At 43.7% G+C, this 23,859-nt stretch overlaps 1 protein-coding gene across 1 annotated transcript in view; it reads left to right on the forward strand.

Annotated features, from left to right (window-relative positions):
- The window catches only part of MSN (moesin), a 68,993-nt gene extending 49,358 nt beyond the window's left edge, over positions 1-19,635 (forward strand). The window contains exons 3-13 of the mRNA XM_066580969.1: positions 1,896-1,991; positions 3,049-3,323; positions 6,473-6,556; positions 7,603-7,749; positions 9,559-9,655; positions 11,150-11,313; positions 11,398-11,528; positions 15,109-15,269; positions 16,408-16,500; positions 17,664-17,897; positions 18,155-19,635. Coding sequence (XP_066437066.1) covers positions 1,896-1,991; positions 3,049-3,323; positions 6,473-6,556; positions 7,603-7,749; positions 9,559-9,655; positions 11,150-11,313; positions 11,398-11,528; positions 15,109-15,269; positions 16,408-16,500; positions 17,664-17,897; positions 18,155-18,319 — 1,647 coding nt within the window. The 3' untranslated portion in view covers positions 18,320-19,635. The remainder of the gene's footprint in view (positions 1-1,895; positions 1,992-3,048; positions 3,324-6,472; positions 6,557-7,602; positions 7,750-9,558; positions 9,656-11,149; positions 11,314-11,397; positions 11,529-15,108; positions 15,270-16,407; positions 16,501-17,663; positions 17,898-18,154) is intronic.
- The last annotated feature ends 4,224 nt before the right edge of the window (positions 19,636-23,859 follow it).

Genomic DNA, 23,859 nt, shown 5'->3' on the forward strand with positions numbered 1-23,859 from the left:
CCTAGTTGGTTGCAGTGGCCCTATGTATATAGTAGGTGCAGCTGTAGACCACACACTGCACGCTAGCCTCCTCATACAGTGTTGGGCTACATGCACATTAACGTATCATTAGATCGAGACATTGGTCCGAAAATTGGACTGCAGCATGGCCTATTCTTGTTTGAGGGTCAAGAGGGGTGTCATCTCTCCTTAAGGAGAGCACCCAAAAAGTGTGTGCAGACACTGCGTGGGTTAGTGGGTTGAGGGATGGCATTGTCTCTCCCCAAGGAGAGCACCCAGAAGGTGTGAGAAGACACCTGAGAGGTGAGTGAGGAGACCTGTACGGCCATGCACGCTCCTCTGGGTAATTTATGCAAATAGGATGGAAAAATACCTCCGCAGCGCCACCTATTGGATGGCAGCATTCCTACTTGTTTGATTTGCAGATGAGGATTGCACCTGTCCATGTGTGATGCTCAGCACATCGGACAGGATGACCCGCTGCTATCCGATGCCAGTTGCACTAGAGAACCTCTGGCGCAGCCTTTAAATTGCCCCTGTGCAAGTAGCATCACGATGCAGGTTTTGGTAAAATGATGGCGGGGGAATAAAATTGACAGATATTCCAGGTGCCCGCCTATTGGGGAAGGAACGTTTTGAGCATCTTGTAGCTGAAATACTCCTCTGCAGCGTTTTCTCCATTATCCATAGTAACTTAATCTGATTTTCATATCCATACTGAATAGTCTGACTAAAGGCTGCATACTGTCCAAGCTGCGTCAGCCAGACCTACCAGTGGGGGGATCCTCAGGAGGGTCCATGGCCGTATTTTCCTGAACGCTGACTATTCTGCAGCAAGTGGGCTAACCTTTTGGTTGTGGATGGCTCGTTCTTACAGGGTTAACAGTTCTTATTACTGATAGTCTTCCTCCTAAATGTAGCTGCTCTGTTGGGGACAGCAGACTGATGGCAATTGTAATCTGGTCTTTCCCTCTTTCCATTCCGTGTGTTGAGTGTTTTATGAGGAACTGAAGAGCATCCAGATGATGGACAGCCGTAAGCCATGCCTTGTGGTTGGTGTATCGCCTCGTCCCTGCAGTGCCTTTCATAAGGTTATCTTGGCTAATCATTAGGGCTATCTAATGTGACCTGTATTGTATTTAGGTTTTAGTCATGAATTAGTTGGCTTATTGCCCCTCAGTCTGATGTTATTACATAGTTTGTTTCTTCTTGTGAATTCTTTGTTCACTTTACACACGGTATAATAAGAGTGATGTAATAGACTATAGGGATGTATTCTGTTTCTGGGCACAAATTTATTTCATGGAAGTAACATCTAAGTAATGAAGACTTTTTTTTTTTTTTTAAAGTACAAATGGTTGTAGCAATGCTCTTAACCCCTTTATGATCGGACTTTTTTATTTTGCTCTAGTTTTGTGTTCCTGCATTCCAAGAGCTGTAATGTGTTTACTTTCATCGGAGCTTTAGAAGGGCTCATTCACACTAGTGTTTTGCCTTCTTTTCAGGCTATCAGTCTGTTTGTTCCATTTTTGGAACTGAGAGATGTTAAACAGATCCATTTTTTTCCTCATTAACCTCAACGGGCTTTTAGAACAACTAAGCAAACGAAAATTTTCAGTTTGCTTCTGTTCCACTTGGATTCCGTTTTTTTTTAAAATATGGAACAAATAACGTTGTAGACTGCGCTATTTATTCAGTTTTCAAACGGGAAGTAAATGTAACGCAAGCAGACAAAGCTTTCCTTTAGACTTCAATGGGGAACGCAGCAGGAAAGCGGAATCCCCAGCGCAGATGTGAACCCAGCCTTGCACGCTCATAGCTGAACCTCAGTTTGTACGGATCCGCACACAATCTCTGGTTTTTGTTCACACTGAATTTTGCATTTATTTTCTAAGGTGGTGAAAACAATTGGACTCCGAGAGGTCTGGTTCTTTGGGCTTCAGTACCAAGACACGAAGGGCTTCTCAACATGGCTAAAGCTCAACAAGAAGGTAACCGTTTCCTCTGTCACAGTTTTCAAGAGTTGGTGAAATTCGGTATTTTGTCTTGGGGATGTGCCAAGATAAATATCCACAATTCGGTGGATAGGGTGTGACTTTAATTGTTGGGGGACACGATCTCCAGAAAGGTGATCCAAAAGGTCTCCACAGCAGTGAAGCAGCAGTGGCACATGTGTGCCGCTTTTTTAATGGGAGTGCTGGAAATTCCTGATGGCGGCATGGACAATTTCAATATACTGAATTTAAAAATGTTTTGCTGCTGATCAATCTGGCCACTTAGCCCAATAATAATAAGTTGAGACTTCCTGTTCTGTATAGCAGCCACATGGTCCAGTTACAATAGACAGGAGGGGACTCATTGACTTACAGAAGAGAGTGGTGTGGGTGTGCTTTGTGACTAGTGCAGGGTTGGGAGGAGGTGAGCTGTGACCTATGAATTGCTATCTATACATAGGTGTGACCTTTCTATCCTCCCTTTGATGATAAGATGACTGCTGAGAAGAGATGTCTACAGAACAGGAAGTGTCAGACTGTTGGGCCTAGTGGCCTGTTTGAAAACTACAACCAATTAGTAGCATTCTTGTCAATTAAAAGAAAGTACCAGAACTTGATTTAAACTCTAGTTCATTTTCTGATGACACATTCCCTTTAACAATAATGGTGCGACTTTTAAGCTCGGCTACCATTGACCGATTCCTTCTACTGCCTTATATGTGGCCTGGGGTAGGGTCACGTTGTAAATTCGCTGTGGATTTACATGCAGGAAATCTGCATCATGTTGTTTTATGCTGCAGATTTCAGGCAGCAGAAATGCAGTCCTAAGCTCTTGTTTCAAGACCTGAAGGTTGCAGGTTCAATCCCTGACTGGTTCAGGTAGCCGGTTCAAGGTTGACTCGGCTTTCCTTCTTTCCGAGGTCGATAAAAGGAATACCCAGCTTGGTGGGGGGTAATAAATGAATTACTCGAAAGCGCTGCAGAATAAGTTGGCGCTATACAAATTAAGATTGGTTGATTTTTTTTTATTATATTTGTTTTTTTTCCTCCTCAGGTTACTGCTCAGGATGTACGAAAAGATAGTCCATTACTTTTCAAGTTTCGTGGCAAATTCTATCCAGAGGACGTTTCCGAGGAATTAATCCAGGATATCACCCAGCGGCTCTTCTTTCTCCAAGTGAAAGAAGGCATTCTGAATGATGACATTTACTGCCCACCAGAAACAGCCGTGCTGCTGGCTTCATACGCTGTGCAGGTCAAATATGGGGACTATAATAAGGATGTCCAAAAGCCAGGCTATTTGTCACAAGACAAGCTGCTTCCTCAGAGGTATGAATAGAGAGAATGTCTGATTACTTTTATTTATACGGTGGCCTCGAGACATGCTGGGGAAGATCTACTATTGAAAATGGGATCGTGTTCTGGCGCAAATTGCTCCAGGAAACTATCTAACATGCTCTGCACTACATTTACTATATCTTAGACTGTTGTGTGCACTTTTTACTACTTGACCGACAAAAAGGCATTTCTTCATGCAAGAGGGTGTGGCCTAAACGCACCATTGTGTGAAAAAAAAATTGCGTCAAATTTTTTGGGGGTCATAAAGTATGCCAACTAATAGGTGGTAGAAGTGCTGCTCCTTTGGACACCGGGTGAGGGCGGCTCCATGGTTTTCTGATGCGCTGTGTGTTCTGTTCAGACCCTGAAGAAGCTCCTGTCCTTACGTAGAAAGTGATTGCCAGCTTTCAGCAGCTCTTTCTGCTTTTTTTTAATGTAAAGACTTTGATTAAACTGTAAGCTATTTGCTTGATTTTCTTGACTCTTCATTCTGTATTACTTTTGGATGACATTTTGGGGCTTTAAACCACTTAACAGATTTCCTAAAAGTTTCAGCATACAATATTTTCAATATGTAAGGGACATTCTGGAACTAATTAATATTGTATACGGCCATATCGCACAAATTGGGATATCGGCTATATGCACTTGGTGCTGTATACAGACCTCAAACTATATGGTAGTTTCAGTTAAAGTAAGGCTGTTGTCAGTGCAACCCAGAGACCTGTTCTCCCGTGTGTCATTTCTTTTCATCAAAAACCGGAACGGATCCCAGCAGAAGGGAAAAGGAGTAGCATTCACTAAGGCCGCCTGCAGACGAGCGGGTCGGATCCGGCGGCAAGAATTCTCGCCGCGGGACCCGACCCGAGCGCCTGCAGGGACGAGCGCGTACTCACCCGCGCCCAGCAGCCCCGGCTCTTTCATGTGCCGGCTGCCGGGCAGCCGGCGCATGCGCAGACCGGAGCCGCCGGCTGCGTGAGTGACGTTTCTGTGCGAGGCTCTGCGAGCCCCGCACAAAAATAGGACATGCCGCGGTTTGTTTGCTGCGCGAGATTTCGTGCGGCCAAATCGCGGCCGTCTGCATAGGATTGCGTTTGTTAACGCAATCCTATGCAGGCTTTGAGCGGCGGAAATCCCGCCGCGGGATTTCCGCCCGTGTGCAGGCGGCCTAAGGCTAGGTTTAGTTCGTTTGTTTTTGAGCTTCTGTGTTTTATGGCAGCCTTGTCTCTGTTCTGTACCATACCTCCTCCTGGTTCACCGACCAGATTGATCCTTCCCATCTCAATTATTGCTCTGACCACCCATCAAGTTAATGGGGTTGTTCCATCTTTGGATGTCATCCTCGGTGCCATCCTGAAGTTAGGGCAGCACATGCACGCCACTGCTGCATTCACGTCAATTGGACTGCTGGATGTTGCAGAGTTCAAGCACTTAACTATCTTCAACATTCCCATTGATACGAATGCAATGGTGGCGCGCATGCAAGGCCTCCACAGTCAAAATTTCAAGGCGCTTTGGGGGTATTAACCCAGCGGTCAGGACCCCCCCCCCCAGTCAGCAAATTATCCAAACTCCTGTGACTAGGGGATAACTTGTTGAGATGGGAAGATCCCCTTAACCCCCCAGCAGTTTAGGAAGAACTCTGTTAATTCTACAGGAAAAGGGCATTGCTCTTTAGAACAGTTTGTTTTACTTTAAATGGCTTTAGCTCCAGTTTTAGCAGGGCTGACAACATGCTTTTAGTGTCGTTCTTTGCTTTAAAATGACACCATAAGCCTGTTTTTAGCCCTTATTGAACCTGAGATGCAGCTGTTTGAAGTGGGATCTGCAATACTGAATTTAGTTGTCTCTTTCAGTAGGTGTGCAGAGGATAAGAGGGAGGGGAGACTAGTGGCAACAGAAAAGATCTCAAATTCTCCTGTAGATCTCCCTGTCCCACGGGAGGGGTGACATGAATTTTGGTTCGTTATCATCCGCCATCAATCAGAGAGCATATTTGATGTAGAGCTACTCTGTCCCTCAGTCCCCCAGGTTGCACCTTGCTACTGCCTCTTCCCCACCCTCCTCCAGATACAGTGTGAGTTACTCCTTATTATTCACACCCTGAAGACTAGCAAAGAGGTTTTCTCTCTTAGACATACAAACCTATACTCCGAGGATATGTCGTAAGTGCCTGATGGGTGCAGATCCCCGCTACCATGTTCTTCATACACTTCAATTACCTGCTGCTTCTGCTCCTTCTGTAGCTCCCATACACTTCAGTATAGAAGGATGCCCCAAGCTTGGGCTCCTTATCATGGGGACATAATTTAAATGGTTAAAGGGGTTGTCCCGCGCCGAAACGGCTTTTTTTTTTTCAATAGGCCCCCCGTTCGGCGCGAGACAAACACAAGGGATGGGTTAAAAAAAAAAAAGAAGTTTAGTACTTACCCGAATCCCCGCTCTGCGGCGACTTCTTACTTACCTTACCAAGATGGCCGCCGGGATCTTCACCCACGATGCACCGCGGGTCTTCTCCCATGGTGCACCGTGGGCTCTGTGCGGTCCATTGCCGATTCCAGCCTCCTGATTGGCTGGAATCGGCACACGGGGCGGAGCTACGTGATGACGTGTAGAAGGGGGCGGAGCCAGAACACCGCTCGTGCCGAGACCCAAGAGAAGGGAGAAGACCCTTCTGCGCAAGCGCGTCTAATCGGGAGATTAGCCGCTGAAATTAGACGGCACCATGGAGACGAGGACGCCAGCAACGGAGCAGGTAAGTGAATAACTTCTGTATGGCTCATATTTAATGCACGATGTATATTACAAAGTGCATTAATATGGCCATACAGAAGTGTATAACCCCACTTGATTTCTCGGGACAACCCCTTTAAATAGAGGATGCTGCTTTAACTGCAGTTCTGTGACAATATTCTGAGCAAAGGCTGTAGTGAGTTTCTGAAACTGAGGCCCGGGCATGGCCTCACACTGGGTAGCAAAAGATTGGGAAGCCATGGTCTAAAGCCATCACAGTGGTTGCTGAGATATAGATGGACCTTTGCTGAAAATAAAATTATTTCAGAGTTTATCCTAAGAATCCAAATTGCCTAGTTTCGCTAAATAAAATATAACTTTTTTTTTTTTTTACTTTCTCCATCTAGAGTTCTGGAACAGCATAAACTTACTAAGGAGCAGTGGGAGGACCGAATCCATGTCTGGCATGAAGAGCACAGGGGCATGCTAAGGTAACCAGCAATTCAGAAAGGCAGCCGGGATGGCAAATCAGATCTGGTAACTTCTGTATGACGTGCAAAGATTATACCTCCTTAGTCCTACTGAATCCAGTAGATCTCACCCTAGCGTACTGTAGGGTTCTATTTGGTTTTGAAGACTTGCAGCGGGTCTTTATAACCTTTCCAATGTAACTACACAGAAAATTTAGTATTGTAAAATTTTATATTTTCATACCCAATTCCTGCTTCACGGAACAGGTCGGTTTTGTGCTGTCATGTGTTAGACTAGACAGTCTTCACGCAGGCAGATCAGGAACGTGTGCTTGTTCACTTGATGTGAAGGTGCTGGCTATCGGTCCCCCAAAAAAACAAACGCTCATTTATCAGGTAATCCCATATATGTGGCGACACATCGCCCTATGTAAACGGTAATGTGCTGCCAACAAGGGAGCTGTATGTGCCCAAACTGTGGTGTTAATGAACTTTGGACACATACATGCAGTGATTAGTACTACTGTAAGGGCTCTCTCACAAGTGTCTTTTACAGTGGGTTTTGCGCGTGTAATACGCGGTAACTAACTTTTACATTACTTTTCAACGGTGCTTCTCACACAGCGCAGGTAATGCACATGCAAAAAAAAAAATGTAACATGCACTATCTTGGCACGCACACATGGTAAGATAGTATATGGGTATTTGTCGGTACACAGCAGTACGCAATGCTTTTTCTGCGTACTGCTGTGTGCTACGTGTGTGTGCGATATGTCCGTGGCGCATGTGAGAGAGCCCTTAATGGAGCCGAACAAGCACCAATTCGCATGCAAGAACAATGATTGTTCCCGGCAGAAAATCTGTACCTTTTTTGCTCCAACAGAGAAGAGGACACAAATGCAACATGGCAATTGAGGATGTAGCATGGCCAGTGAGAAACCATGGTTGTCTCCATATTTTACGTTGCAGTGGCTCTTACTGAGACCGTATCACGGGACCGTTTTCTGTGCACTATATCTGATGCGGCTTAATTTCTTACCAGTCTTACTGTAATCTTGTTTTTTCAGAGAGGATGCCATTCTAGAGTACCTGAAGATAGCCCAAGATCTGGAGATGTACGGCGTTAACTACTTTAGTATTAAGAATAAGAAGGGCTCTGAACTTTGGCTTGGAGTGGATGCATTGGGTCTAAATATATATGAACAAAATGACAGGTAAGTTATGGAGACAGGGGTGATGGGCCTACGGGAACATGTAGTTTGTTAAATCTTCTATCATCTTCTATATTGGTGAGAGGCCATTATTTGTGATACCGCTAAATGGGTAAAACTGAAATAAAAGTAGACAGGAAAAGTTGGACTAAACTTTAAAGAGGTTGTGCGGCTTCTTTGTTTAAAAACCCCATTCCTCATGCTGTAACATCAATAACCGGCATATGCTCCCATCTTCCTGCTGTATCCAGCACCTCCACTTCTGGTCTCCCCTCCAACGTCCTGTTTACAGGCTGCCTCTGCCTGCAGCAGCCTGTGACGTCCTGTAAACAGGCAGGCCTGCAGTCTAACACTGGAGAGGAGGACTGAGCAGTGGCGCTGGATGCTGCAAGGAGAGGCAGGTATATTCAGTTAGGTTACTGCATGGGGAAGCAAACCACTCTGACAACACTTTTTAAGTGTAAAGGACAATTGGTGGTGATACCCACAGTAACTACCCTGTTTTCCCGAAAATAGGACCGGATCTCCTATTAATTTTTGCTCCAAATGATGCACTAGGGATTATTTTCAGGGGATGGCTTATCCTGACAAAGGTAGGACTACCCGATCTGTGTGAGAGAGCCTGGAACTTCCATTCCTTATGGTTGTTCACACGAGTACTCAGACCTTTTGCTACCTGCGTATTCTGAGCAGTAAAAACGCCGACAAAGCCCCCGGCCGCCCACACAGGATCACTTCCTGGTTACAGGAGTCCTAAATTCCGCTTCCAAAATGCGATGCTTGTGATTGGCTCTTTGAGAGGTGCATTGATTGGCTGAGCCGCGGACTGCGAGTACCGTGCCGGGGCTCTGGACAGCAGCAGGAAGGACTAACTTGGCTGACCTGCATGAAAAGCACTGTAAAAATGTAACAATTGCGTTTTTACAGCCCTTTTCATGCACCTAAAGCATTACTATTGACTTTTTTTTTTATGAACTGTAACTAGGGCTTATTTCAAGCCTCCCCCAAAATCCTGAAAAACTGATATGGCTTATTTTCAAGGTAGGTCTTATTTGGGGTGGGGACTGAATACCCCAACATGCTGCTGGTATGCAATACAATCATGTTTGTGAGAAACCAATGTAGTTTATTTCCTTAATTTTAAATATAAAAACATTTTTGCTGTTGAATATGGTGTAACTTGCCTGCTTGCCCACCAGAGGGCGCACACGTGCTGTGACATATTCCAGATCGTTGTGTAACGAGGCTTTGTTTCCTTTTCCCTCTTATCTGGGATTACTTGAGTCTCACTTTTTTCTCTCTACATGTGAAATATTAGGAATAGATGGGTCTATATATTTTGTGAGCTTGTTTACATTTAAGACAAGCTGCCATATACAAAAGAGCTGTTCTCTGTAGATGCCTACAAGTGTTTACTGCCATAGGGAGTGTGAAAAGCTGCTGTGAGACGCCTCTGCTGAAATCCAATAAGCCTGATCCCTGTTCCCCTGAATGGTCAGTCTGTCCCTCATACACTAGCTAGCTTATTATGGCGAGGTACGCCGGGCAATCTGCAAGAAGCATACCTCAACTTTTTCTTTGGTATGTTCAGTTTACAGTCTCGCCTCATAATTTTATGTAAGCAGATTTTTTTTTTTCCTTCGTAAAACTGTTTCCACCGCCCACCCTAAAACTTCCAGTTAAGGATTATCCTTCCTTTGTCCTAAATCTAAAGGTTTCATTGGTACTTATGAAAGTATTGATATACTGACCATTTCTGTTTTCCTATTAGCATTAATGTGTATCTATTCTAAATTGATTCTTCTTTTCCAGGTTGACACCCAAGATTGGTTTCCCATGGAGTGAGATCAGGAACATCTCATTTAATGACAAGAAATTTGTTATCAAACCCATTGATAAGAAAGCTCCAGTGAGTATATGGATGTCAGCGTGTACTGAAGTCTGACCCTATTTGCTGCATATTGTACTCTACACCCTGAGGCTGGGTTCTCACAGGGCGGATTCTCGGCGGAAATTAACTGCAGCGAAAAACCACGAGATTTCCACCGGGAGAACCCCTGCTGCAAAACCCGTGGTGGCTTTGAAGCGGCCCGGCCGCTCGCTCTTCTGCTGCGGACGGCGCTCCCATAGAGGAGAGCACGGCCGCAGCGGGGAAAAAAAATAAACATGGTGCGGTCGGCAAACCATGCCGCAGCGGCGGCTTCTGCCAGTTTAGCCGCAGCGGATTTGCCGTCCCGTGCAGATGAGATTTCTGAGAAATCTTGTCCACATGGCTGGCTAATCCCGGGATTAGCGGCCGCATGCAGATTTGCCGCGGCGAAATTCCGCAAGGAATTGCTTCGGCAAATCTGCCCTGTGTGAACCCAGCCTGATAGTTTAAATGCAGATTATCCTCACTAATTCAGGTAAATCCCTGTGCGCTGAAAACCTTATGCAGATTGTGTCAAGTGATGTTACTACTTTTTTTCACACATTGCAGAAAATCTGTGCCATATAGGCTATAGTGCCCTTTTGTATGCATATTGTGCCATGGATTCAATGTAAAGTCTGCAGCAAATTCCCCAGTGGGACCAGGGCCGGCAATGAGGAGGCATTGGGATGAAGTGGCACCACACATGCCCAACCACTGCTTCATCACGCCTCCTTTTCAGGTGGTCACGCATTGAGGAGAAAAGTGGGGCTTCTGAACCCTGTTCTAGTCAACAGGGGCTTCCTTGTGTTCAGACATTTATCACCAGGCCTGTGGATAGTTGGTGTCCAATGTGGAAAAACACCAACTTGTAAAAACTACAATATAACATGATCAACATGCAAATGTTGGCTGTTTAAAATGTATTTAGGTTCAATTCTGTGGTTCAGAAATGCCACAATAACACAAATTGTGTCAAATATTGTAGGAAATTTTGCGGGTGCTGCCAAATGTTTTTAGATTTGTTAAGTCGTACATTAATTTGAGGGAATGCTGCCATCCAATAGGTGGCGCTGCAGAGGTATTGTTCCATCTTCCTTATTTGCATAAATTACCCAGAGGAGCATGCATGGCCTTATAAGTCTCCTCACTTTTCAGGTGTCTTCTCACATCCCTTCTGGGTGCTCTCCTTGGGGAGAGACTTTGCCATCCCTTGACCCATTCACCTCCTAGGTGTCTGCACACACTTTTTGGGTGCTCTCCTAAGGGGAGACGACACCCCTCTTGACAAACTTTTTTTTTTTTTAGAATTAAACCTACCTCGAAAGTACTGGAAAATGTCAAGAAAAAGGTGGAACTGAGAGAAGTAAAATGTGCCAGAGTCTGTTTCTAGTATCTTAGAGATTTTGTGGTGGTTGGCATTGGCACCCATAGTCTTGACACATGTTAAAAACACTAATTGTAGGGTAATTTGACATGCTTTTTGTATTTTAGGACTTTGTATTCTATGCTCCTCGATTACGAATCAACAAACGAATTTTGGCCCTCTGCATGGGCAATCATGAGTTGTATATGCGTCGTAGGAAGCCAGACACTATTGAGGTCCAGCAGATGAAGGCTCAGGCAAGAGAAGAGAAGCATCAGAAGCAGATGGAGAGGTATGGCTGATATTCCCAACTTACCAACCCCTTCATTTCTCTTGTCTCTCTCCAGAATTTTAATTCTCATTTTTCACCAATCAGAGCCCTCCTGGAGAACGAGAAGAAGAAAAGAGAACTGGCCGAGAAAGAGAAGGAAAAGATTGTGCGTGAGAAGGAAGAACTGATGGAAAGGCTAAGGCAGATAGAGGATCAGACTAGAAAAGCCCAAGAAGGTTAGTTTGATAGTACATGATGTGGTCATTAACTGAGAAAAAAATCGAAACAACATATCGCTGAAAGAAACATAATTACTTATACAAAGGCTGGTTAAAATGACATTTCCAAGCAGACAGGCTGCAATGTTATATGAAGAAGGTCCCACGGCTGCAAAATGCTGATGCCAATCCTGTGCCAATCATTCATGGGGTGGAAGCGTGCTTAGCATTCTAAAGGCACACAGATATGACCTTTCATAAGGTGCCAGTCACACCGTTACATTCAGTGCACCGCATGATCTAACAACCTGTTGGTCATGCCCATATTATTGGGTTATGCAGGGTGCCTGGCACCTTCAGCACGCGCCCCCACAAAGTTCTGACACCCCATTTCTCCTTTAACGTCACAAGGCCAGACTTCATGCAGAAAATAAAGAAGAATTATTTGATTAGCCAAACGCTACAACACAAGTCAATAGTCCTTGTAGTTCTGCGACTCCTTTCATTAAATCAAAAGCAGTTTTCTGAGAAAGAAGGCAAATTTAGAATTCCATAATGGTTTCTGGTGATTTTGTGGGGTTTGTTAGTAGTTCACAATTACTTCAGGCCTTTTGTTTAGATCAGGGGCTGACAGAGTTTAGTGGAAGGAGGACGTGGCACTGGCCCATGAGCAGCAACACATCTTTAATCGGTTTACGCCTATCTACTATATAAAGATATCTTTGGTGTTATGATTGCACCTGCATGTGCAAGTCCAAATACATGATTAAAGGGAAACTGTCTTAGTTTATGGGGTTCATATGACAAGTTTATAGGCTTATAAGACCTGGTTGGTATTGTTATACTGACCTGCCCCCTCGTTCTAGCACTGTTGACCAGCAAATTTGCCGTTCATTGTATGGAGTATGGTGCCGTCCATAATTGGCGAGTGTTAATGAAGATCAACGACGCGTATTGCCCCCACTAAAGTGCCTCTCAGTAAATAGTCCGATAAAGGTGTCCCCTCCAAAGTACCTCATATAAAACGTTAAGTGCCCTATTAAGCACCCCACATGTGTCTGTATGTTTAGAGCTCCCTTAAGTCCTCAATGGGGTTAGTGTTCCTCAACATCCCAGATATCAAATTTTGCCACATACCGGGTTTCCTTGATAATAGGACCCACCCCGATAATAAGCCCTACCCAGTTTTTTTTTTTGGGGGGGGGGGGGTGGCGGCTTGAAATATAATCCCTCCCCTGAAAATAAGCCCTTGCTAACCTGCATTTGAAAAAAAAAAAAACAATACTCCCCTTGTCCTCGGCAAACTTCAGTGTCCTCCGCTCTGACAGTGATGTCATTCACTGAGTGGCTGTGATTGGCTCATCGAGTGTCGGCTGTGATTGGGTGGTGCGCGATCCAATCGCAGCGCTTGCTTTGCTGGAGACTGGGTATTCAAAGCCCCGTCACCAGAAAGAAGCTGAGATGTCGGAGCAGAGGACACTGCAGTTTGCTGTAACGCCGCTGGAGACCACCGCGAGGCATCGGGATGCCACGGACCAGGTGAGTTTAACCCCCTTCCCCGAAAATAAGACACACTGCCTCTTTTGGGGCAAAATTAATATAAGACAGTCTTATTTTCTGGGAAACACGGTAGGAGACTAGAGATATTAATACTTCTGTTTCAGCCTCCAGAAATTAGCCAAGCAGGGACACAGAGAAGGTGCTGGCGGCTACTGCAGAACATCTTGAGGCTGCCATATCTGCAAATGCTCTGCAGTAGCTGTCCGCTGCACTAAATCCTCAGTCAGCCTGCACAGAGTATGTCTGGAGACAGAAAGCATTGCTGTGTCAGCATTAAGACTGGGTGGCAAGGGAGACTTTGGGCAGCGCTTCCTTTGTCACTGGCAGCCAGATGTTTGCTGGAACTGCCCCTGCTTACTGTCACTCCACCAATCAGCGCTGAGCTGAACCTCAAGACTACACACTGTTCTGACTATATTCTGCCATTGGTTTTCCTGTGAGATCAGGAAGGTGTGGGGTGTTGAGGTCAGCAATGGGGCCACAAAGTTATGGACGTACCTGCATGGAGGAAAGTGAGGAGCACTGACTGGGGAGAGTAGGGAGGTTCTGAAAATCTATTGGGGGACCGGCCCAGAGAGCAATCACCCCCCGACCCAGTCTAACCCTGGTGTAAATTCAGAAGTAAAATGCACAAATGTACAGTCTGAAAAACTGGATAAACTTTTCACTTTTTTTTTTTTTTTTTTATTCGGATGTTTCCCAACTTTGCTAAGGCAGTACAAAAGTACTTCCACCAGTTCCTCTTTATCACATCACCTAACTATTCGTATTCCTGGTTCTAGGATTTTGGCACTTTTGGTTGATGCTTTTGTATTTTAAAGGAACTCTAAATTCATAAATGAATGATAAAAGTGAACCGTAGGAAAGTTTGACCGCAGAGTTTGAGAATTCTGAGGATAGGCATTCCTGTAGAAATCTTATAAAGGACATTCAAAGTTCCTCCTGATGCTTTCCATTTTCAGCTAATCTATTATTTAGGGGTTGGGGTTTCTTACTGCTGAGAGACCGCGGGGAGAGACTCGCTCTGCAGACGTCTGTCTTGGGTCTCTTTTGTATACAAGACAACTGTTGGTCATCCCATGTTTTAAAAAAAAAACACGCTTCAGCGCCCGACTGCCATCCAAGCAATGTCATCTCAAGTGCTTTCGCACAGGAGCGAGGATTGCCCAGTGAATGGAAGCAGAGCGGGCCAGAGATGACTGCAGCCGCCCGCCTCCATTCACAGTAAACAGGCCGTTGTTCATAGATGAACATGGACCGGTCGTATGATTTGTATGCTGTAGAAACTGAACGACAAACTAATTATCGTTCGGTGTAAATGTCGACAGCGACTGAACACAACAAACGATTATCGTTCAGATTTCCGCGCTCAAGCAAGAATCTGCACGATTATTGTTCATTGGAAAATGGCCTTTACAGCAAGATAGAGACTTGTGAAAGCAAAGATGAGGGAAATGAGCTGTAGAGTCTGGCAGTAATGTACTGACTGAATCCCCAGCTACAGAGGGGAAAAAAAAATTTATATAGCCTTTTGCCATTTTTACTACAAAATTTGTTACTATTTAACCCTTTGCAATCCAATTTTGGATTCAGGGTTTCCTGGGACTTTTTCTTTCTGCCATTATACAATGGCGCCACCTACTAGCTAGAGCCAGTACTGCGGTATTGGACTTGCTGGAGAGGCCCCCGACAACAGAGCAGCCAGTAATATACAGTAAGAATACCCTGACGGACGTCTTCTGACATCGGAAGCTGTGCAGCCAGAATGTCTTTAGACGTCAGACAGTGGATTGGAAAGGGTTAAACATTTGCTATTTTGTTATGTGGAAAATAAAGTTTGTTTGGAAGTTTGTCCTGCTGGCTCCACATACAGTAGAATTCTTTATATCTTCCATCTTTAATTGCAGTGAGAATCAATGAAGAGAAGGGTATTAAGGGCATAGAAAAAAAGAAGCCCAGCAAGTGTTTGCTAATCAGTATTTTGTGTGTTACAATGAGCCAATATCTTCATCTTCCTATTTTTCATGTTCCCACGCAGAATTGGAAGAACAGACCAGAAAAGCTTTGGAACTGGAGGAGGAGCGTAGAAAGTCACAAGAAGAGGCTGAGAAACTCTCTAGAGAACGCCAGGCTGCTGAGGAAGCCAAGGAAGCCTTATTGAAACACTCACAGGACCAAATGAAAAATCAGGAGCAGCTGGTGAGTGACTCAAACATGGGGATCTCCCCGATACTCAGACTAGTTAGGACGGATACGTTATCTGGGAATAGGGAGTGCAGGGATTTAAATGCATAAAGCCATATTGTATGAGTTGAGTCCAAGAAACTCCTCTGTGTGCTATCCAAGACACACAGACCTAACACATAGCAGGTGCTGTTCTCGTCCATGAAAATGTGCGATAATGGAACATGCAGATATTCCCCTGACTTATCAGCTCATCTTGTTGTATAACATGTTTTCAGTGTAACCTCTCCTAAGGCCTTTTTGCACAGGCAAGTCATCCGCTTGTGGTAAAAAGCACTAATCAACAATAAGTGTATTGGTCAGCTCTTGTTAATGACATTTACACTGGTCGATGATCAACACTATGGGCACGAACAATCATTGCAGCTATCCTTAGCCGGTTGCCCATTTATACGGGGCGATGTGCGGCTGAACAGCGGGCAATTTTTACGCTCTCCTAAACAATGCTTTCTGCGTTACATGGCCTATGAGTCTGTAGTGACAAGCAGCATGTCTGATTCCTGACGGATCCCATTATAATTGGTGTCCATCAGGTTCTATCATAGGACAATTCCATTCTTGGCTGGGATTCAGATCTCCTGGTCCAATGACTGACGAAAATGGAAACCCGAGTGCAGATGTGAACATACTCGCCCATGATGTAGTGTGGACCTCATTATTGATTTTGCATTTTATTTGTAACCATCTCTAAGCCTCCCTACAACCATCCCTCTTGGCAGCTAAACTTTGGTTACACCAGTTAAGACTTCTGCTTCTTTTATACAAGCCGACTCTCCTTTGAACGAGCGAGTGACGTCACTGCGAGCTTGTGGAGCCTATTTTGGCAGATCGTCGTTGAGAAACGCGCACTTCTCGGATCAGTGTTTCACATTCCTATGTATAACGCTGAGCGGGGAGTGTTTAGACGTAGCTATCGGTCTTTAATAAAAAAATAGTTAGAACGATAATCGTTCTGTCTAAATGGGCTTTTAGGCTGTTATGTAGGCGGTGGTGGTTTGTGGAATGTGCAATTTGCTGTAAAACTCAACTAGTCTGCAAATTTAATTCCTTGGTAAAATGTCTAATTTATTGCATTTATTTTTTTACCATGTAGGCCTCAGAGCTCGCTGACCTGACAAGTAAAATCAGCCATCTTGAACTTGCCCGTAAGAAGAAAGAAAGTGAAGCAGAAGAATGGCAGTATAAGGTAACAACTGCACATTTTATGCCCTCATGCTGGTGACCTCATTTGATTTGCGTCAAACTAAATGGGGGCAGAATGTATATTACAAGTAGATATTGTTTTCATATTCATTATGGCCTAAGCTGTATATAGCACTGTTTAATATTGGTATGTGCATTTCATATCAACTCAGGATATTTTACTCCGAGTCTCATGATTTTGTACAACTTCCACAGGTGCCAAATCGTGTGCGTGCGCGCCAATTTTCTGTATAGCCAGTAAGGCCAGTCTCACACATGCACTTTTTGCCACGATTACCGTGGCTTTTTGGATTCAATGATGCCCTCGCAGAACCGCACTCAATCTCTGTCTTCGAACGCGGTCTGCTCTATTTTTGGCACTGTTTAACGAACCGCATCACCAGTCACAATAATTTAGTGCGTTAAAAAGTACTGTCAAACGCAGTAACCTGCGTTTTGTTGACGCGTGTGAGTGGCCTAAAGGTATCGCCTCTACAAAACTGTTAAATGCTAACTAACCAAAAAAACGTTGATTTTCTGGCCAACATGATACCACACTGTTTTTGCTCTACATAGTAAAGAATTAAAATAAGACTTATTGTTGCTATAAACCCATTACAGCCACAAACTCTATATTCATATCCTCCATGATCCAGTGTAAATGTGTTTAATAAGGTGAATCGCAGATGTGAAAAATTCCACAAACTGCCTTTCCCTAGAGAAGATTAATAGTAATCGTATAAGCATGTATTTTGAATGTAAAGGCTCGCTAGGTCTACCTCGTCCCATACTCCTCCGGCTATAGTGAAAAGGTTTCTGCATATTAATTTTCTTGATTCTAGATGTAACTTGCAGCAAGCTATTACATGGTTTTTGCGGTCATCTGGGTATCTTCACAATAGGGCTCACGTACAAAATACTTTTTTTTAGTGAATACGACCTTCACTGAAACCATTTATAGTATATCATTGCTTGTAACGTCTATTCAGAAGAGTATCGCTAACCGCTCACAAGTCCTGTTGGAGAAATAAGTGCAAGAAGTAAGCCTAGCCCCAGTAAAGGCGCTCATGTATCCCCCTCTAGACATTGATATGAACAAACTGATTTGGAGGGAATTGTTAGATGAGGAGTGTTATGTCTGTGACTTATTAATTCTCCTTCCTGCAGGCCCAGGCAGTGCAAAATGATTTGGAGAAAACCAAGGAGGAACTAAAGCTTGTGATGAGCACTCCTCATGTACAGGAGCCAATGCATGCAGAGAATGAACATGACGATGAGCAAGATGAGAACAGTGCAGAGGCCAGCGCTGATTTGAAATCTGAAAAATCAGCTAGGGACCGGAGTGAAGAAGAACGTACCACGGAGGCAGAGAAGAATGAAAGGGTCCAAAAACACCTTCAGGTAATGGTTTTATTTGATGTGACCTACCTGTGGTTTATGGGAAGGACAGATCTGATATTAGGAATATGTACCCTGGGTTGGAGCTTATAAACCTACAAGCTTATACATCCTTAATGACTCGCTACTAGTAAACCCGAATAGGTTTGCCGTTGCATTCGCCCTTCCTGTAACATGTTGCGGCTGTAGTATGAAGTAGGCGTACTGCTCCGTCATCATCTTGGAATGGTTGCTGTAATCCTTTTTCTCGTCCTTTGCAGCTTTTAAGCTCCGAGTTGGAAATGGCCAGAGATGACACCAAGAAGACGACAAATGATCTTCTGCATGCTGAAAATGTGCGAGCTGGAAGAGACAAGTACAAGACGCTCCGTCAGATCCGCCAGGGCAATACCAAGCAGCGTATAGATGAATTTGAATCTATGTAACACCCATATAATCCTCTCTATTTCACACCTTTTGGTCTCCTTCCTTTCATTGGCTCAGCTGGAACCGCTGTACCACTTTGTCAGGGTTTGATGCCGTACAATCAAAGGCCTGTAGTATTTTGCATCTTCCTCTTATACGGGAAGTATGTTCTGTCTTCATAAACGTGGTCGTTCCAAGGATACTAAGCAGTCGGCCGCAGAAAGCTCTTTCTATTTCTCCAGCATTTTTTGAAGTATATTGCCCCAAGTGTTTCTTCCTAACCCGTTTCTGCCATAATTAACAATGGAGCTTTGTGTGCCTTATTATATATTTTCAGTTTATAAAAAGACCAAATTTTTAAAGATCCTGTTGTATTTTTTTTTTTCTTGCACTGGTTACATGGAGCGGTGCAGTCCCATCACTCGGTATATATAGATGGCAGTACATTCCATTGATCTTTCTTACATTGTATATTAGAAATTAGAACAAGTCGATTAGAGAAAAACCTCCTGGGATCACTTCTAGTTATTTATTATGGAAAATCAGGAACTAATCTGTTAAGCAGATGCATAGCTAAATCATATTTAGTGCCTAATAACGATCGTGCCTCAGATTGCGTGTAATTCTCGATTTACACCGTTCTATCTGCCCTGTGATGCCAAGGTATGAACCACGTCTTTGCTTCATTGTTTGCAGAGCGCAATAAACCTGTGTGATTGTTGCAGTAAGGGTCACCTAACATTGCCATTCCTTGCTGCTGGCTAGTTTGTGCCTAGATGCATTTTGTTTTTTACCTTGGCGGTTACTTGTTCCATGCTGGCATTTCCCCTCTACCAGTATTATATAGTCTTTTTTTTTTTTCTGATGATGATATAAGTATTTTTTTCTAGCTATGCACAGTTTAATCTCAGAGGACAAGGAAACAGCTTTTGGGAAACAAAACACAACTGTATACTGTATTTTGCGAAGAGAAGTTATTTAGAGACAATGTAACGCTCACGGAGCTCTCAGTATTATGATGGATTTTCTAGTATTTTTATTTGACAGATATTTGCTTGTTAACCCTGTCATTCTTGGCTGTATGGGGATTTACCCGAGAGAAGTGTTAATATTTTTTTTTTCTAAACTATAGTCTATTGCTGTAATTTATATTGATGGGGTTTATAACAGCATATGTAGTAACAAATTTTCTAGTCCCTTTCTTTACTTAACCAGTGCAGATTCCCTGTTAAAAAAAAAATCTGTTTTTTGTAATTTTTGGTTATGTTTTCCACTTTGTGATCTGAACTTGTTCTGTTCTTCCAGTGCCAATAAAGAATAGGTAATTTGAATCGAACGGGACTCCTTGTTTCTTTATTATTGCATTTTGTTTTTAGAAATGGCCCAACGATACTAGGAATCAAAAGCCATCATCAGCCATCATCAACCCTGACGTTCTTTTTCAGTAGAATCCCAGTGGTAATCGTGGGTAATCGATATCATTGCTACTTCATACTATCACTTACATTGTAGCAAATGACCTCACAAATAGAAAGCCAGTTACTGATAGCAATGAACACTAAATCAACACAAAGTTTTATAGTACTACCTAGAACAGTGATGGGCAACCTTTTGAGCTTGGTCTGTCAGAATTTGCCAACAAACCGAGCATAACTCGGATGGTGTGTCACTTTGAGAAAAAAAAAAAACATAAATTTGCGATATTTATAGTTTAAGTAACAAAAATGTATAACTGTAATATATAACTGTATTTAATAAACGCAAAACACCCATAGCACAGGCCCTTGCCTCTCCCAGCCCCCCCTAACTTATCTCAGTAATGATGAGCCCCCAGCAGTGACAGTGGCCCCCCACAGCGGCCTCCAGCAGTGACAGTGCCCCCTTGAAAACCATATACTTACGCCCTCCACCTCGTGGAAGCGCCGTTGCTCCTCTGCCTGGCGCGCCACTAGCAGCGGTGATCTCCGGCGCACAGTGTGACATCAGTGTGCTGCCAGACGCCTCCTACCCCGAACGCTTTCGCGGAACCAAGTGGTAGGAGATGTCAGGGGAGGGGGGAGGAGGATCCCGGCTGCACACTGACATCAGGGTGTGCGCCGGGATCAGCGCTGCTTAGTGAATACTGGCAGGGGAGCTGCAGCCCCTGCCAGTATTCACCATTAACGGGGTGAATGGCCGACAGCGGCCGCATGCCAGTGCCGACACGCGTGTCATAGGTTCGCTATGATGAACCTAGAATATATCTTACTGCTGTGCTCATCCGTCAATTTAGAAAACAAAACTAACCAGTCTAGTCCAACTCAAAACTTGTGGTCAATCTCAAATTGGGCAATTCTTCTTAACAGCAATGTTTGTATGTAATTTCCATCACGGCAATTAGATTAAGGGTGCGTTCACATGTTGCTGACTTGCCACAGATTTTGGTGCAGATCTGCAGTAGATTTCACAACTTCAGTTTGAAGACCATTGAAAGGGTAAAACCTGCTGCAGATCCGTACCAAAATTTACAGCAAATCAGCGATGAGTGAATGCCCCCCTGTCCGAGATTAATATATTGAGTTGCCCTCAGGATAAATGAGTTGTCCTCAGGATAAGTGGGTTTAACATGTTGCAGCATCCTCTTTAGCCTGTGATGTGGCCTTTATCAGTCAAGAGGCATATACGGTATGTGTACAGCTCAGTCTTGTTCAAGTGAAAGACTAAGCTGCAATACCAGCAATCCCCACTACAAAATGTACAGCACTGTGCTTGCTATACGCTAAAAAAGCTGCAGCACTCAAGCAAATGCCATGGCCACTTCAGTTTCTTGGTGTTGGTGCCAGAAATCACACCTGATATTGATGAGCTACCCCAAGGATAGGTCATCAGTGTTTTTAGTCCTTTAAACCTCATGTTAGGCTTTTTCCTTCACTACAATCCTAGAATAAAAGACTAGGAAACTGCAAAGAATATCTCTCCTAAACGTATACACACATTTCAGGCTGTTCCTTCGATTCTAATTACCAAGTAATTTCCAGAACTACATGGCCGTCTCCCATGATGATGGGATGGTGTGAGGCTGATTACTGCTGTGGTGTTCAGAAAGTATGGGGCCAAGGACATAACACATGAGCTGTGTGCACTCCCTATACTGGTGATGTATTGTAGAGGTCATGGTCTTCTGTTAGCTGATGATTTGTATGTTTTTACAGATTTACATATAGTATTTTTTAGAATTAATCTGTACCAATATCGTAATCACCATTTCCTGCTCTTCCCTCATCTTTATTGTATTTTTATTAGTAGCTTGTAGCTAGAATTGTTGGTAGAGAAGGTGAGATGATTTTTCTTGTGACTAGTCTTAGGTTATGTATTTGTTGAAAAAACACACTTTGGCTCTTTAGAAAAGGCCTTTATCCAAAGTGAATTCATCTTTTTGGAATGCTGCATTATACAGGTGAATTATTATTTTTTTCTTTTTGCCTACCACAAAATTTGTTGTTTTGGGACACGTGGGTCGTCCTTGTCTAAAACTGTGGTGGATATCCATTTTTTTGTAGTTGACTTTTTTCAAAAAAAAAAAAAGTTTTTTCCTATTTTCCTGTGTTATGTTAAGGTAGTTTCTTCACTCGTGTTTATCCCAAATACTAATCATAATTTAATCTAATTTTCCCCTGGATAACCATCTCAAATGTGTACATTGTGCAGTGTATGACATCACTATAGTGCAGAAAGCAAAAATTTGGTCTGTTTTATCTTTTAAACATATCTTCTTCCTTCCCTTTAGCTGCAGCCTTTCTATTTGATGATAAATGTGAAAGTCCGGAGCGACAGCAGACTGGGTCGGGTAGAACAAGCTAAAATTGGTGCAAGGGATAATCCTTATGGCGTAGCGTGTTCTACTTGACAGGAATGTATGTGTGCCAGAGCATCTGACAAACATGCAGAAGCCTGTGAATATTTCTGTTCCCTGTCACATTACAAGATCATGACAGACAGATCCTGCCATCAAACTGTAATGTCAATTAAGGGGTGTATTCCAGGACTTTGTCACCAATAGAAAAAGTTAGCAGGTCATCAAAAGATGATTGGCAGGCACCAGTCTCCCCAGTCCCAGCTGAATCCTGGTGCTACTGTTATCTGCAGAGGAAGCAGAAAGCCCTGACCATAGCGCAGTGTCCCAGGTTGGCATTTCATGCGCAGCTGCCATTGAATTCAACAGGAGCTGTGCTGCAATACCAACATGGGCCGATGATCAGTGAAGACCCGCCCCACTATGATGACCTGTCTGTCATCGATGGCAAAAGTTAACACCGTCCCGGAATGCCCCTTTTAATAGGCTGCAGGCACAAGGATCAACCTTGTAATGTTTTAATTTAGGTGGGCTGGTCAGGTAGGAGTTAAAGTGTTGCAAGATTTAAAGGGATATGCAATATCTTTAATTTTCATTCTGACACTGATGGCCATTCCCATCCGTGTAGTAAAGAACATATAACCTCTTGTTTGGATTCTCTTAAGCTTCTAAGACTCTGATGGTAAATAAGGTAGTTATGTGCAGTATATATTCCAGACATCAGGCACTGCAAATAGGAAATGTTTACCTGTCCAACAACATATCAAAAAGTGCGTATGCGCTCCTCAAATGCATCAAAGATTGTCACACAGATGGAAGTGGCCTCTCCGAGGTTTCGCAGAATAAATGGACACTTGCAGGGGGTGGACAAAAATATGGAAACGCTGTACAAAATACATACCTTTACATTGCATGGGATTATAAATCCTATTTCAAAAAGACATGATGCTGATTTTAAATGGAGGTAATAAGACACAGATGCTTCCACGTAGAAGAAGTGGACATCTGCTGGGGCAACAAGGTGTTTGAGCCACTCTGCTGCTGTTACCAACTGGCTCCCAAAACCAGCCAGAGCAGGGCAAGAGGTGAAGTAAACACAAATCTGGTGAGGAAGCTATCAGCCAAGCAGGGGTCAAAAAGGCAGCTCAGTGCTAATTATTTAAATCCCATGCATTTCGTAGGGGTTTCCATATTCTTGTTTCCCGTTTGTAGATCACTGCTGTTCACACTCTCCACTGAGTGCATCTTCCTAATATCCAAAGATAATGGAACATTGGTGCAACACTGAGCCCGAGGTCCACAAAATGTCTATATTCACAAGAGTAATCACACTAATCCAACTAATTGAAACGAAGAAGACCTGAATCCACTAAACATCACAAATGGAAAAAAATCCATACAATTTCTCCTACTTTCACCTTGGCCCTCTTTCACACAAGGACCTACGTGTGCAAAAATCACACACGTAAATAACTTGCGGCTAATAGAACCAATGGTTTCCTATGGGAACGTTCAGATGAAGGAATTTCAGATGTGCAAAAAACATCAGAACGTTCCCATAGCATACATTGGTTCTAATAGCTGTGCGGGTTTTACGCGTGTGAATTTTGCACATGTAGGTCCCCGTGTGAAAGAGGCCTTAAATGTAAGCAAATTAAAGCTCTAAATAACAGGTCATGTCTTCAATCTACTGGAGGCACAGCACTCCATCCACAACATACGGAGTCC

This window comes from Eleutherodactylus coqui, chromosome 10 (genome assembly GCF_035609145.1).
Source record: "Eleutherodactylus coqui strain aEleCoq1 chromosome 10, aEleCoq1.hap1, whole genome shotgun sequence".
NCBI classification, from domain to species: Eukaryota; Metazoa; Chordata; class Amphibia; order Anura; family Eleutherodactylidae; genus Eleutherodactylus; species Eleutherodactylus coqui.